A 15,850-nucleotide genomic window follows, 5' to 3' on the forward strand; every position below is an offset into this window, starting at 1 on the left:
GAGGAAGGATTTCCTGGAAGACTGTGTGAGTTATCACTGGTGTCAGGGACAGGATTAAAATGCAGGTTTCTTGAATCTCAGTTAAGTCCTCTTTCTCCATGTTATAGTTCTAGTATATATATGTAAAATACCCTGATGCCCTAACCCTAAATTCCCTTGGTCATCCCTGAATGATAGATCATCAAGAAAAGTATGGAGAAGTGGGAACCTAAGGCAAAGGATGGATTTTGTTGTTATTGTTAGCTACTTATTGAGACTATCTTTATTGGGAAGGGAGAGAAGTTATTTGATTGTGGAACAGGGGAGAGAGGGAGTGTGGTCTCTCTGGGTTAGTAACTTTGGCAGTAGACAATAGGGTCCTGAGAGGAGGTATAGTTTACAGATCCCCTGCAGAAGTAGGCTGCAGGACCGAGCCTGGCTGAAACTGTATTCCTCACTGCACCCTGCCCAGATTTCTGCTCCCAGGGAAAACAGAATAAATAACTTCCTTTACTTCTCATATTTCCCTTCCTCTTCTCCCTCAAACCAACAACTTCCTGGATGGGACGTCAGGAACATTTATGCAAACTCTGAGAAGCAAATGGGAATCCCAGGGAAAAGGAATAACAGGAGTAGCCAAGGCTGAGGGTGGGTAAAAGCTCCCTATCTGGGCTATTGGGTGCTGGGTGGTTTGTAGGGCTCCAACAGGAGGCTTGGAGATGTTGACTTCACCATTGCCTTGTTCTTCATGGGGCAGTAGTGGTGGCCTCACGATGCAAATGTCCATCTGGGTCCTCTGTCTGGCTGAGGACTGTGTCTTTCTGGACCGTATCTTGTGCTGTGCCTTGCACATTTTACAGGGCTTCTCAGGCTCAGGCAAGACCAGCTGGTCCATGAGGATGACGCTATATGTTTAATCTTGCATTTGGCTACCTCTTGGATGGGCTTTTCAGTCTCATACAGGGGCTGGAACTCAACAATACCCAGTCAAATGTTTTGGATCCTTGAACTGCCTCTATGACAAGCAGCATCTCCTTTAGTTTGGAGGCCAGCTGATCAACATTCGTATGACTTTTGGCAGCTATGTGGGGAATAGTTTGGAGAGGGGAAGAGCCTGGGATAGGCAGATCATTTGGGATGATAAATTGTGATAGACCAATGTGGACTGGTATAAATAAAGAGAAGGGGGTAGATGCCAAGGGAATTATGGCAGTAAAATCGACAAGACTTGGCAACCAATTGGCTATGGGGAGTAAGGGCGAATAGAGAGCCAAGGATGACTTAGGGGTTTCAAGCCTAGCTAACTAGAATGAGTGGTGTCATTGACAGAAATAGTGGAATTGAGAGGAAAAGATGACGTCTATGTTGAACGTGTTAAATTTGACACGCCCACAGCTGAAAATGTCTAATAAATAATCGGTGATCAATTAATGATGCAGGACTGTTCCTTAGGAGAGAGACTAGGGCTGGATATAAAGATCTGAAAATCATTTGCATGGAGCCAATAATTGAACTCACAGGGGCTGATGAGATCACCAAGACAGAGTGCATACAGAGAAGAGGGCTCAGGATAGACCCTTGGGGCACACTCACAGTCCGTGAATACGACATGGATGGCGGTCCATCAAAAGAAACTAAGAAAGAAGAGCCAGAAAGTTAGGAGAAAAACCATGAAGGAGCAATACCATGACAATGCAGAATGGAGAGACTATCTAGGAGGAGAGGGTGGTCAGTAGTATCAAATACTACAGAGAGGTCAAAAAGCATGGAGGCTGAGGATGGGTCGTTGAATTTGGCAATTAAGAGATCGTTGGTGGCTTGGAGAGTGTAGTTTTGACTGAGTGATGAGGTCTTCAAGAAACGTTTCCATGACTTTGGAGATTCTTGTTTGGATATGATTGGACTAGATGGCATATAAGGTCCCTTAAAACTAAGAGTCTGTGATTCTGACATCCTCTCTGACCAATCCAAAACATATAACCATCTAAATCCTTGCTTCAAACTCACTCCCAGAATATTGCCCCTTCTCACTTTCTATTCTTACTCCAGTGTGTAATTGAAACACTTTCTCACTGCAATTGCTGACTCTTTCCATCAACTGACCATCCCTTAGGAAATTTTCTGGTTCTTAAATATCTTCTTTCCAAACCCATCTTGTGGAATTGCAGACAATGTACTTCCCCTTGCAGCCTCCCTTCTAACTCATTCTTGGGCTCTCACAAGTAACCCTCTCCCCATGCAAACTCATTCAACCAGCACAAATGTTACTCCTCTGTCCTTTCTCCAGCCTCTGAAACACCATCTGTGAGGATGCTTCCTGAATATCTTAAGTAGGCTCTAGGAATAGTAGGTAGCTCTGGGCCCCCAAGCCCAGGTGCACAGCTATTCTTCCTGCCCAGAATGACCCTTAACGTTCTGATTCTCTGACATCTGATCTGAGATATCAGATTTTGGAGAGAAGCAGGTGAACTAGGCTCCTGACCAGGCCAAGTCAGCTTTTGCAGGAAAGCAGCTCCAAGGCGCCCGCTTTCTGCACTCTTTATGCACAACACCCAGAAAATAAGTCAGAAAACTCCCTTCTTAGAATCTTTCCTAGGGAGCTGATATGATGCAGAAAGGTTCAAGATCAGGACAGCATCCAACACTGGGACTACATAGACACTGGGGAAACTAAGTCAAGATTTGAACAATCAGTATCTTCCTTAAAGGATCAAACCAGCTTCAAGAATTGCATGGTGATATACTCCAGATAAACCAAACCAGACAAAGAAAAACAGGATAGGGTTGACACAAAGGAAGGGAATTAGATCTAAGGTTACCCAGGAGCTATATCAGTCAAACCATTTGGTGGCAAGACTTTAGTTATTATAGTACTTGTGAGGTCAAGGACTGTCTTGCTTTACGTCTCTACGTAGCAAGCATTTAGTGTATAGTGAAATGAATTAAATTTTGCATTGGAAACTGCAAGACATCATTTTCTATGCTTTTGGTGAGGTCTTTTTGTTTCTTTTAGTTATTTGCTTGCTTTTTGAAGTAAAATTTCCTTCTGAAAAAACAAAAACAAAAACTCTCATCTCTTGCTAAATTAGGGGGAAAGTGGATTTACCCCTCTTGGAAAATACAGGCAGGCTATTAGTACATGTCTACTGGTCTGTCTTGGTGGCAACTGCGACCATCTCAGTTCCAGAGTCACAGAAGAACTTCCAAGGTCAGCCAGTCAGCAAGCATTTATTAAGCCCTTTCTGTGTGCCAGGCACTGTGCTAAGTGCTGGGAACATGAAGAAAGTAAAAAACAGTCTGTGTCCTTGAGGAACTTACATTCTAATGTGGGAATCAGCAGGCAAACAATTATGTTGCTGTTCGTTCAGTCGGTTCTAACTTTTTGTGACCCCATGGACTATAGCACGCTAGGCCCTTCGATCCTACATTATCTTCCAAAGTCTGTCCAAACTCATGTTTGTTGCTCCCATGACACTATCCAACTCATCCTCTGCCATCCCCTTCTGCTTTTGTCTTCAATCTTTCCCAACATCAGGGTCCTTTCCAATGAGTCCTGTCTTCTCATTATGTGGCCAAAATATTTAAGCTTAAGCTTAAAAAACTATGTACATACAAACTATATAAAGGATAAATTGGAAATAATCTCAAAAGAAAGGCACTAGCTTGGGGAGTGGAGAGATGGAGGAAGAGAGGTTTCTAAAGCCAGTAGGATAGAGATGAGGATGGAGGGCATTCTGAGCACAGGGCACAGTGAGTGAAAAAGCCTGCAGTTGGCAGATGGAGCATAGTGTGTGAGAAACAGCAAGGCCAGGTGTTACTGGATTGTAGAATAAGTGGGCAGGATTAAGTATGAAAAGACTGGGAAGGTAGGAGGAGGCCAGATTGTAAAGGGTATCTTGAGCTCCTCTGCTCTTTGGAACACATCATTCCATTCTCTACTGTGTTTTATGGCGAGTGCAGAATAATCTTATGCTATTCAAAAGCCTTTTCCTTGATACCTGGTGTCCCAAAAGTCTTAGTGCAATGTTGTTTTCTCCTAAATAGCTTAAAATTAAAAGCAAAATAAAAGTATTAAGCATTAAAACAATATCCTGTATTGAAGGTCTTTCCCCTGGTCATTTGTGGAGATTATTGTTTGTCACTGGCATTGTTAAATTTAACCACTGTGTGTCTTGAAGTTTGCAGCACAGGGGTTTGTTCCCCTTCGACTCCCTGGGGTAATCTGAGGATTCTTTTGATTGACGTTTGTTCAGAAGTTCTAGACAGTTTTCCTATATTATTTTTTTTACATTATAGCATTCAGGTTTTTTGACTTGTCATATTCTTCTCAAAAGACCTGTAATTCTTAAGTTGCCTCTATGCATCTTGTCTTTGAGATCAATATGTTTTGCTTGTAGTATATAGTTTTCTTTTAATGTACTTTTTTTGCTTCTCTTCTTTCAAATTGTCCTTCACTTCTGTCTGTTTTTGTTTCCAATCAGTTCTCTCTTTTGTTTCTAGATGCCAATTTCCTTTCCTTCAGGCCTGGTGAAAGATCCCACACCGTGTTTCTCATACATACTGCCAGCTTATCCCAGTTCTTTCTGTTGCTTTGTTGTCTCGCTGACCACAGTGTGTTGCCACTCTATTACCCAAGGCAAAATAAGCTTCTCCCTTTCCTATACTCCTCCCTTCCCTCCACATGCCAGGGTGAGGGTCAGAGTTGAGGACTGTTGTTTGTTGCCACCAAATGGTGGGGTAAGGATATGAGCAAGGGTGGGGTTGGCTTGCAGAGACTGCAGCAGCAGTAAGGGAACTGCTGAGTGGAGGATGCAAGAGCACAAGCTTTTGGGTCAGATTGTGCTACCCTGCTTAAGCATGGGGGCCAGTAGGGGAGCAGATACTGAGTGCATACATTAGCCTTCTCTGCTGTTGGCTCATTGGGCTGTTACTTCATTAGGGTTCTTGGTGTCTTAGCCTATGGAAATAGCTAAAATTGCTTTGCCTCTTGTGCATGGGTCTTTTTTCAGAGGGGTAAGAAGTCATGAGTATCAGAGAAAAGGTCCAGTTTTCCATCTTGTTGGCCATGGAACCCAGATATCAGGAGGAATGTTTTGTGGTACCACTTGGAAGTTTGAATCTTTAATCCAGTCTACTTTGGCATGATCAACCCTCAATGCACTTCACATTCTATCCAAACTGGACAATTAGCTATCCCCTGAAAATTTTCTGTCCTTTCTTGCCTCCACAGATTCAAGCAGACTAAACCCCATGCATGGAACATACTTCCTCCTCATCTCCAATTGGAGAAATATTTATCTTCCTTTATGGCCCTTCTACCTCAGATATCACCTCCTCCATGAAACTCTCCTGGATTCCCCCCAGCTAAAGACCAATGAGTGGTCTTTCCTCATTCAAATTCTGCTAGAGCACTTTGTCTGCATCTTTTCTTTCACCTTATGATGTACTATTTACATGTATATGTGTGTGTGTGTATATATACATATATACATATACGTACATATATATGCTGTATATACATGTTCCCACCTCTTCCATATAAATTCCTTGGGGACAGGGAATCTATTATTTTTTATCTTCTTATCCTGTCATGGGCAGTAGAAATAAATAAATATTTGTTGAATTAAATGGAATTAATCTTCATTGTTAATAGAAATATCACTGTACAAATATGAGCCACTCTAGATAGACTTACCTTCGTAAAGTCAAAAAATCGTTCCTTTATCACGGGAAGAGACTCAATTGATCGGAGTTCATGGATCCGTTCAAATTTTTTCTTGTTATCTTCATTGATAATCTCCAGCCTCTTCTCATGTAGTTGCTTGATTTCTTGAGTCACTTCCTGGACTTAGGGGGGAAAACAACTGATTTTCCATGGTGGAGAGTGTTGTGTAAGGCATATACACACACAAACATACATGTATGTACACACCTATACATATATATTACATATATATGTGGATAAATGGCAAGGGGTACAGAAGACCCAGGCAGGCAGGAGTGATCACACGAGATAGCATCTTTCATCTACCCATCTCCTGAGCCTCCCAAGTAAATTGTAAAGTTAGTACAAGGATCACTATTCCCTCTCCCACCCCTGCCCATTCTGCTCCTGACTTCAGACTTCAAAGCCATGCTTCAACTGATATCTTATCCTGAAATTTTCTTTAGTGCCTAGGGCCTTCTTGCCTCAGAATATACCTTTTTCAGGCTAGTTGCCTTCTTCCATTGGTGAATTCCTCTTGGAATCTCCATTTTGTGGGATGAGGGTACAGGGGAGCAGGCTGGTCAGTCATCTTTCCCCTCCTGGCCTTGCTTCTAATTTTCTAGACTTCAAAGCTGTGCCTCTGCATTGGGTGTCTTAATTCCTTACCTACCAATCCACTTTGTTTTTTTAGCTTTCTTTTGTGCTTGGTCTCCACTAATTAGAGTCCTCCCTCCCTCCTTTCTTTCCTTCCTCCCTCCTTTCCTTCCTTCCTTCTTTCCTTCTGTCCTACTCTTTTCTCCTTCCTTCTCTTCTTCCTCCCTCCCTTCCTTCTTCCTCCCTCATCTCCCTTCTTTCTTCCTCCCTCCTTCCCCTCCTTCCTTTCACTTTATAGATGAGGAACTAAGGAATACAGAGCAGATGACATGGTTTGACCAAAGTCACTCAGCAAGTTAGTGTGGAAGCCAGTCACTGACAGAGATATACCAAACAGTGAAGCAGACAAGCTCCATGGTTGACTCTCCCTTTATTCTTTTACTTTATAGGGTCGTGGCTGCTCCTGACTTCAAAACCATGTTTCAGCTGCTGTCTCATCCTGAAATTTTGCTCAATGGATGATACATTTATACCTAGGAGGGACCTTAGAGATCATCTGCTTCAATTTCCCCACTTCACAGACGGATAAACTGAGGCCTATGAAGGTGAAGGTTCTTGCTCAAGGCTACACAGCAAATAAAGTGGCAGAGCTGGGATTTGAACTCAGGCCCCCTAAGCTGTAACTCCAAATCCAGTGCTCTTTCCACTAAACAAGGTTGCCTAGACAGGAATATGAGTTTATAACCTTGGCTTTACCTCCTCCCACCCTGACACACCATCACCTCCCCAACCATTTTTTCTCCTAGGGCCATGATACTGAAGAGTTCTAAGTTCTCCCAACCCAGTCTGGCCCCCTAGTACCTAATTGTCGCTTGGTTTTCCGCAGCTTTGCTTGGACAGTCTTCACATTTTTGTGGCCCTCTGCTACTTGTTCAATCACTTTTTTCCTTTTCTTTTTTTCTTTAAGGCACTGCTTTGTGTACTCATTCTTCAGCTTTGCTATCTACTTCCCACCATGTCACCAAAGGGTGGCGGGGGGAGGGAGAGAGACAGAGACAGAGAGACAGAGAGAGAAGAAAAATGAGAAAAAAAAACATGCCAATGTGACTTGTAAAAAGCACAAGCTCCTGAACCAGAGAAGTTAGAGATGGAATAGAGCACAGAGCTCATCCAGTTTGATTCTCCCCATTTCACACAATGGGCTCCTCCCAGACTCCTTGTTTTCATTAATGGCCAACTAACCAAAGCCCCATAGGGAGAGAGCTCACTCTCCTCCTGAGCCCACAGCAAGGCAGTGGTTGGGGTGTGGAGAGGTCAGTAACTATGTGGCCTTGGGCAAATCACTGACCTTTCCTGGGATTCATTTCCCCCATTTTTAAGAAGAAACAAAGTCAGATTAGATGGCCTCTAAGGTCCCTTGAAGCTCTAAATTCCATGATCCCTTGATTGCTCAACACTTTACACCCAGGTGTCCCTTTCATTAGACCGTAGACTGATTTGGAATTCAGTTTACCAGAGGGAGAGAAGGCACTGACAGATTTATGTGGTAGAGAGTTCAAACTTAAGAGTATGACCTGAGTCAGAATCTTAGCTCTTCTACTTAGTGTGTGCTCTTGGAAGATTCACTTAACTGCCTTAAGCCTCAGTTTACTCTTCTGTAAAATGGGGAAGTCAATGCCCTCTAAGATTCCTTCCAGCTCTAACAGTCTATGCATCTATAAATAATGAATTTAGTGCAGATTAAAACCTCCTATATCTAGGATATTGAGGTGGTTTCTGGCCTGGCAAAGTCAAATCCAAGTCTTCCGAAGACCACGGTGCTTTCAGGACTGATTTTGCTAGGATTGTGGGATCATGGAATTATAGAGCTGGTCCAGATCTCGGCGACCATCTAGCCCAAGCCCTTCATTTTATAAATGGAGTCTCAGAGAAGGGAAATGGCTTGCCCAAGATCATATACAAAGTGTCACAATTTTGCCTTTTTTGTAAGTAATTCCTTCTTTTTTTCTTACGTTCTCTGGAGGTACTTAAATGTTTGTGGACTGACTGATTGGATGAATGATTGGTTGATTGGAGGGAGAAGAAATAATCAAAATCCCTGGATGAGCATCATAAAAAAGCAAATAAAGCAATTTGGATGTTTCAAAGCTTAATTTACTCCACATTCCATTGCACACTAATATCTGGCATAAAACAAGCCACCTGTCTGCTGAATAAATGAATGAAACAGCCACTAAGTCAGAACTTGTTTTCACAATTTAGTTAGCTAGGGAGGCTACTTGCTCAGTAATTATCACACACTTCAAAAAGTGATTTTGACTGTCTTACTTTTAAATAAAGGAAGAGAAAGCCACTAACACTCACTGAGGTCTTACGTGAATGTTGAACAGAATCACTGAATCTTAGAGTTGGAGGGGCCAAGTACAGGAATCTGTCTTGACAACCTCCATGGCTTCTGGTGATGGGAAACTTCCTACTTATTTAGGAAATACCTGCCATTGCTGGGTGGCTTTGATTGTTAGGTAGTTGTTCCTTGGATGGAAGTGAAATGTTTCCCTATAACTGTACCCCACTCCTCTGAAGTCTGTGCTGTGGGACCCTGCAAAAGTCTCATCTGTCTTTCATGAGAAGTCTGTCAGATTTTGAAAATTTTTGATGCCATCTTCCCTTTGCCCCTAAGGCTTCTCTTTGAGTTAAATGGGGCCAATTTCTTCAGCTGATCTTTGTAGGTGTCACTTGTGAGGCACGATTTTTGAGTACCTGCACCATTCTGGTGGCCCACCTGGGCACCTACTCTATCTTATCTCTGCCCTTCCCAAGACATAGTGCCCAGAATCACACACTGTAGTCCAGATGTGGCCTAGCCAGGGACCATAAGCGCCCTTATTCTGGACATTAGTGAACTATACAAATATATAATTATATTAATCAATTAATAAAATGATATAAAGCCAAGCACTGTGTCAAGGGCTTTTACAAATATTATCTCCTTTGATTCTCACAACAACCCTGAACTCCCATTTTAAAGATGAGGAAACTGAGACAAACAGAGGTTGAATGACTTGCCCAGGGTCACAGAGCTAGTGAGGGTCTGAGGCCACATTTGAACTCAGTTCTTTCTGACTCCAGGCCCAGCACTCTATCTACTGTGTCACCTAACTGCCCTTTACTTAATTCAACCTAAGATGCCATGAGATTGTTTTGGCTTCCCAAGAGCCAAAACAGAAATAAATAAATCGGGTTTTTTATTTCTTTTAGGAAAAGCCAACACTAACTTGTTAGCTCTATCGCCTGTAAATCAGAAAACAAACTCATAAGCCAGCCCTTAACCCACTGGGAGGAGCCCGGTACATCACCATTTCTTTCTTCTCTTTGGCTTTCTTGTAGTTCTCCTTAGTGAGGTTCTGATGCTGTATAATCGCCTCTTCCCGGCTTAGCTTCCCCAGCAGCCTCTGGTACTCCGCCTTCGCCAGCTTCTCCTCTAACTCCTTCTCTTGTAGCTTCTTTTGCTGTTCTAGGAATTCTGAGAAGCCTTTGTATCCTTGCAGGAGGTCTTCAACCCTGCGGGTAGGAGAAGAGGAATAGTAACAACAAAAGAGAGTAAGAAACTACTTACTGGTTAATTCATCTGTGTGAGCCTTAGTTTCCCAATCTGTAAAATAGGGATGATTACACCTGCGCTATCATGCTCACAGGGTTGTTTGGAGGCCGGTATTATGGAAATGTATGATTGTTAGGGGATCTATAATACGGGTAAGAATGTGACAGGGGTTAGAGCTGGTAGAGAACACTCTCCTGGGTGCTGCGGATGGGACTGTGTCGTTACGCAACAGGCTTCTTGCACTCAGGAAGTAAATTCTCTAGTTGAAGAGCAAACAGTAAGCGACATGTAAGGAAATGAAAGACAATATGACAAAATAGCGGGAAGTGACTGGGGAAGGAGCTGGACCCTTCTTCTTCAGGGAGAGGAAGCTCTAAGTTCAAGTGGATAAACACTGGTGAACTCCTGGTTACACGTGTAGAATCTACCTAACGGCATTCCACAAAAATGTAGTTTTAGATGAAATGACGTCATGGGGGTGGTTAGCTTTATGGGGATATCTAAGTAGTGTCTGGGGAAGAGTGAAAGAGGAATAATACCTGTGAGCATCAGTGAGCACAGGAAGAGACTGAGGGGTGGGGTTTCGTGAATACGAAGTCCTGTATTCAGAGGGAAAGTTTGACTTGAACTGCATATAGAAATTGTTGTTGTCCTTCATTTTCAAAGAGGACCACGACATCAGGGAAGTGGTGACATCACTTGCAGTTGACTTTGATTTGAGTGAGAGAGGGCTGTGCAAGGTCACCGGCCTCACTTTCTCCTCCAGAGCCATCTGGATCCAGTGACCTGATATTCATCAGGATGACTGGAGATGGCCCAGGATGCAGTGGGGGACCTTGGCCCTTTTAGGCCAAGGCGTTTTCATGTGTTTAGAGTTGTGGCAGCACAGTGGACGGAGCACTGGACTGGGAACTTTCCTGAGTTCAAATATGGCCTCAGATACTTACTAGCTCTATGACCCTGGGTAAGTCATTTAATGCTGTTTGCCTCAATTCCTCATCTGCAAAATAAACTGGAGAAGGAAATGGCAAACCACTCCAACAACGCAAATAGATAGCAAACTTGATCTCCATAGCTGCTGGCCTGACCTATGTTGGCTCAAAATAATATTTAGATAAATCTAGGTTTTCTCTGTAGTCACCCCTAGAATCTAGAAGGATGATGGAGAAGAAGAATGAAGTGAAACAATTTTCCTGAACAACCATAATTTGTCCCATAAGAGTAGAATAAACATTTAGAGAGATCTCAGCCTGTGATAAGCATGGGTGGAACTGAATGGGACTGGGTTGACTTGGCTTGGGGTTCTTGGACATACGAACAGACTCCAAGTATATGAAGAACTTTAAAGTCCAGAATGATCTGAGGCCCACGATGAATGATGACAATTTAAAGCTATGTGGTGGGTAAGAGGAAGGTCAAAAAGAGAGTGAGGACCCCTGATGAGGGATGCTTGGGATGATACGGATGACAATAAAATGGGCAGAACTACTCAATTCTTGGCTGCTTCCATTTTCTTCTCTTAGGAGAATGGTTATTGAATGAGGTAGAAAAAAAGATGGTTATCTGGGAAATGAATTTCGAGATAAATAAGGAGATGAATCAATGACAAACATTTATTAAGCACCAACCATGTGCTGGGCACTGTGCTAAGCCCTGGGAATACAAAAAGAGGCAAAAACCAGTTGCTGCCCTTAAGAAGCTTATGGTTTAATGGGTAAATCAGGGCTATCCAAAACACGGCCTGAGGGCCACATGAGGCCTGCAGTGTGATTTTATGCTGCCCGCCTTTGGGTTTTAATTTTCGTGAGTGAAAAAATAAAATAATAATTTGCATGGAATGCATATTAGATTTTTTAACTCCATCACTAATAAATAATCTCATTGATGTTAATTTTCTTTGATGTTTTTAAGCAGTATTATGGACGGAACATATCGCACAGAATTTTCAATCCATCTGTGGGATGCGTTCCGTCTGTACAAGGCAGACAAGTCAGTATGCACCTACCTTTGTACTGTTGTGTTGTTGCTTTGTTGTTTTGTGATTGCTTTCACACTTCGTGCCTTTGCCTGTTGTATTGAGCCCCCACTTTCTATTAGTGTACTGTATTTTTTATTCTGGGTGCAGCCCTTGAATAGTTATTTTATTTTAATGCAGTCCTAGGATAACCTAGGGTTGGACAGCCCTAGGGGTAAATGATGAACGAGAGAGAGCCTAGCCACTTTGAATGAGTCTAAACCATCTGTCAGGGGTGGATTGGGGCATTGAAAGAGGTGGCTGATGTGATGGCTCTTTGGTATCTTTTAAATATCCACAAAGATATCATGCCAGAATGTCAAGTGCAATGGTGAAATTTAGGTTAACTATACCTGCAGCATTGTTCTGATCTACCAGCCCAGTCAGAAAAGGAAATAAAGCTAGTCTTGTGTGACTGTTATCGATGAATTCATGCTGGCTCTTAGCATTCAGTCTCACTTTCTAAATGCTCACAAGTCAGTCTTTTAATAATCTATCCTAGATTTTTGCCAGGAATCAAAATCAAACTCTTCAGCCAAGAGTTTGCAGATTCTACCCAATTCCTCCCCCCCCTTTTTTTTGGAAAATTGGGACATTTTCCTTCTCCAATCTTATGACACCTCTCCAGTTTCCCACAATCTTTCCTAAAATGTAAGTTTGCCCATGTTCCCCTGTCAATAAACTCCATTGGCTACCTCTAGGAACAAATAAAAACTTCTCTCTTGGGCATATGAAGTCTTTCACATCCTAGTTCCGACTTACATTTCCATCCTTATTCCAAAATAAGCTTTTTCATAAACTCTATGGTTTACTCCAACTTGCCTTCTAATTCTTCCTCCTACAGGACACATCATTTCCTCTTTCCACACGTTTGTACAGAATACTTCTCATGCCTAGAATGTACTTCTCTTCCTCACCTCTACCTCTCAAGACTCATTAGTTTCCTTCAAGGCTTAGTTCAGGTATCATCTTTTAACTGAAGCCTTGCTTGATCCCTCCATGTGAGAGTACTTTTCCCCAAAATAGGTTTGTACCTATTTTGTCTATGATGATATACATATCATTAACATGCTCACTCCCTTAATAGAATGTAAACTTCTTGAGGGCAGGGACAGATTCACTTTTGGCTAGGTATCCCCAGTACCTAGCACACTGCCTGGAACATTTTAAGTGTTTAACAATTGTTTGTTTATTGACAAAGAGATCTGTGTGATTCCCCCCTTTTTAAACACAAAAGGGCAACTGGTTCCAAAGATATTTTGAACTTGCAGAAGTTGAGTTCAGTTTTAAGAGCCTTCATTTTTTTTTCAGTTCTCTTTTCCTTTTATCTCTAAAGCAGCCAGATGGCTTCTTCTTGTCCTCAGTTCACTCAGTGCCTCTTTGCTGTGAGTGGGGCTACTATTCAGCATTATCTTAACAGCAAAGATTCAGGACCACACTGATATCCAGTCATCAGGGAATGGCTGAGTCATTTGTGGACTATGGAACACTGTGGTATATGAACTTAATGGAATATCACATTCCAGTGACTTTTCAGGGGGAAGGTAAAGTAAGACATGATTTCATCAATAGAGGGGCATCCTGGTATGGCAACTCCTTCCACTGACGACAATCAGAAACTTTTATATAATTTATACTCTTGAGAGCTGCCTTTTGACATTGAGAGAGTAAATGATTTGCCTGTGGTCCCACAACTATTATATGTCAGAGTCAGGACTTGAATCCTGCTCTTTCTCATTCCAAGGCCATGTTGTCTCATATTTCTCCATATAAAATAACAGTCAAATCAACAAGCATTTTATTAATGCTTGTCTATTATATGCCAGTCAGCATGCTATGCATTAGGGATACAAGAAAGGCAAAAAGAGTCCCTCCCCTTAAGAAGCTCACTATTTAATGGGGGAGATAATGTGCAAACAACCGTGTACAAACAAGATATTTACAGGACAACTTGGAGGTAATTTGAGAGGGATACATTACTAGCACTACAAGGATCCTAGAAAGACTTTTTGAAGAAGGTAGGACTTTAGCTGAGAAGTGAAGGAAGCCAGGGAAACCAGGAAAGCCAGGAGATGGAAATGAGAGGGGAGAGAATACCAGGCATAGTGGAGAGCCAGTGAAAATTCATGGAGATGGAAGGTCTTGTATGAGAAACAATAAAGAGGTCAATAAAGATCATAGGATCATATAGTATGAAGAGTGGAGTAAGGTGTTAAGAAGACTGGAAAGGCAGTAAGGGACTAGGTTCTGAAGCATTTAAAAGCCAGAGGATTTTATATCTGATTCTGGAGCTAATAGGGATCCTGGATCTTATGGAGCGGTGGAGTGATGTGGTTAGATTTCTGCTTCGGGAAGACCACTTTGATAGCTGAATGGAGGATGGACCAGAATTGGGAGAAATCTGAGGCAGGGGGATCAACCAGAAGGCTACTGTAATGGTCCAGGTGAGGCACGATAAAAGCTTGCACCAGGTGATAGCGGTATGAGTGGAGAGAAGGGGATATTTACAAGAAATGTTTGGGAGGTAGAAATGATAAGATTTGATAACATTGTGGAGATGAGTGAAAGTGAAGAGTTGAGAAGGAGGACTAAGCTGTGAACTTGGCTGACAGTAATGGGGAGGTCAGAAAGAGCACAGAGATTGCGAGGGAAAGGCGAAGAGTTCAGTTTTGACAGGTTGAGCTTAAGATGTCTATGACACATCCAGTTTGAGACATCCGATAGCAAGTGAAGATGTGAAAATGGAGGTTAGGAGAGAGGTTAGGGCTGGATAAATAGATTTGAGAATCATTAACATAGATGGCGATGAGATAACCGAGCAAAACAACATAGACGGAGAAGAGAAAAAGACCCAGGATAGAGACTTGGGATACCCACAGTTAGCGGGTGCAAATACGAATAACAGAAAGAAAAATGGAAAAACTTATTAAAAGTGATACAAAGTGAAGAAAGCAGAATCAGAAGAACACTACATACACTTCTTATAGAGATGCAAACAGTAACAGCTACAAAAATCTGGAAATACACAGAAAATGAAGGGCAAAGAAGAACGTGTAAATCACTAAGATGTCTGATAGTGCTCTGTTGGAGTCATTTACATATTTTTGTTAAATAAGCTATGAGTCATGGAATTCTGGTTGTTTATGTACTTTTTGAAAATTTATTTGAAAGTTTGATTTTGTTAAGGATAATCAAATTTATTCTAAAATGATTTTTGTAAAAAAAAATTCTAAAAAGTTTCTCCGCCCCCGCCCCCACCGCCATTAGTGTTGTCATTGATGGTTGCAAACATTTTTTTGTCAGCTGTTAGTATAAATCACTTAACCACTCTCTGTGATATAGAAAGACTCAACTGGAGAAAAAGACTCACACTGAATTTATCTGCAGGTGATTGGCTGAAGAACAATAAAGAGGACCTTAACTTTAGAAACACAGATCTATGCTGGATGGCCACAGCTACAGAGATCTAGAATCACAGCTCTAGAGCTGCAAGGGACCTTGGATGTCAAATCCAACCTCTTTGTTATACAGATAAGGAAACTGAGGCCCAGAGAAGTTAAGTCAGTTGTCCAAAGTTACAAAGGTAGACAGAGGCAGAACCCCTTTATCCTGCACTAGTGATGTGACTACAAAGTGATATCGGTTAGGACAACTTTAGGAGGAAAAGGCCCACGCATGAGTACGTGAGGATGCAGGGTGACATGGGAGTGTAGGTGGATGTGCATTTTGAGCTGAGTAGTGGTCTTTTTCTCCCTACCCACAATGCCACCTCACTACAGGTAGGAGATTAGGAAAAAAGGAGCATTAATGAACAGGTACGGTAGCTAAAAGTCATAGCATTACAAAATTTCATAGTAGGAAAGGGCCTTGGGGGTATCTAGTCGATTCTGTGCCTGGACAGGAAGCACTTCTATGATGTCCCTGGCAAGCTTGATGACCATCACAGAGAGACAAC

At 42.1% G+C, this 15,850-nt stretch overlaps 1 protein-coding gene across 1 annotated transcript in view; it reads right to left on the minus strand.

Moving 5' to 3' along the window:
- CFAP99 (cilia and flagella associated protein 99) overlaps positions 1 to 15,850 on the minus strand; it is a 173,994-nt gene that overhangs the window by 15,488 nt on the left and 142,656 nt on the right. The window contains exons 12-14 of the mRNA XM_036765417.1: positions 9,637 to 9,841; positions 7,142 to 7,283; positions 5,675 to 5,826 (exon numbers count right to left, since the gene is read on the minus strand). Of these exons, the coding sequence (XP_036621312.1) occupies positions 5,675 to 5,826; positions 7,142 to 7,283; positions 9,637 to 9,841 (499 nt within the window). The remainder of the gene's footprint in view (positions 1 to 5,674; positions 5,827 to 7,141; positions 7,284 to 9,636; positions 9,842 to 15,850) is intronic.

This window comes from Trichosurus vulpecula, chromosome 6 (assembly GCF_011100635.1).
Source record: "Trichosurus vulpecula isolate mTriVul1 chromosome 6, mTriVul1.pri, whole genome shotgun sequence".
NCBI lineage: Eukaryota > Metazoa > Chordata > Mammalia > Diprotodontia > Phalangeridae > Trichosurus > Trichosurus vulpecula.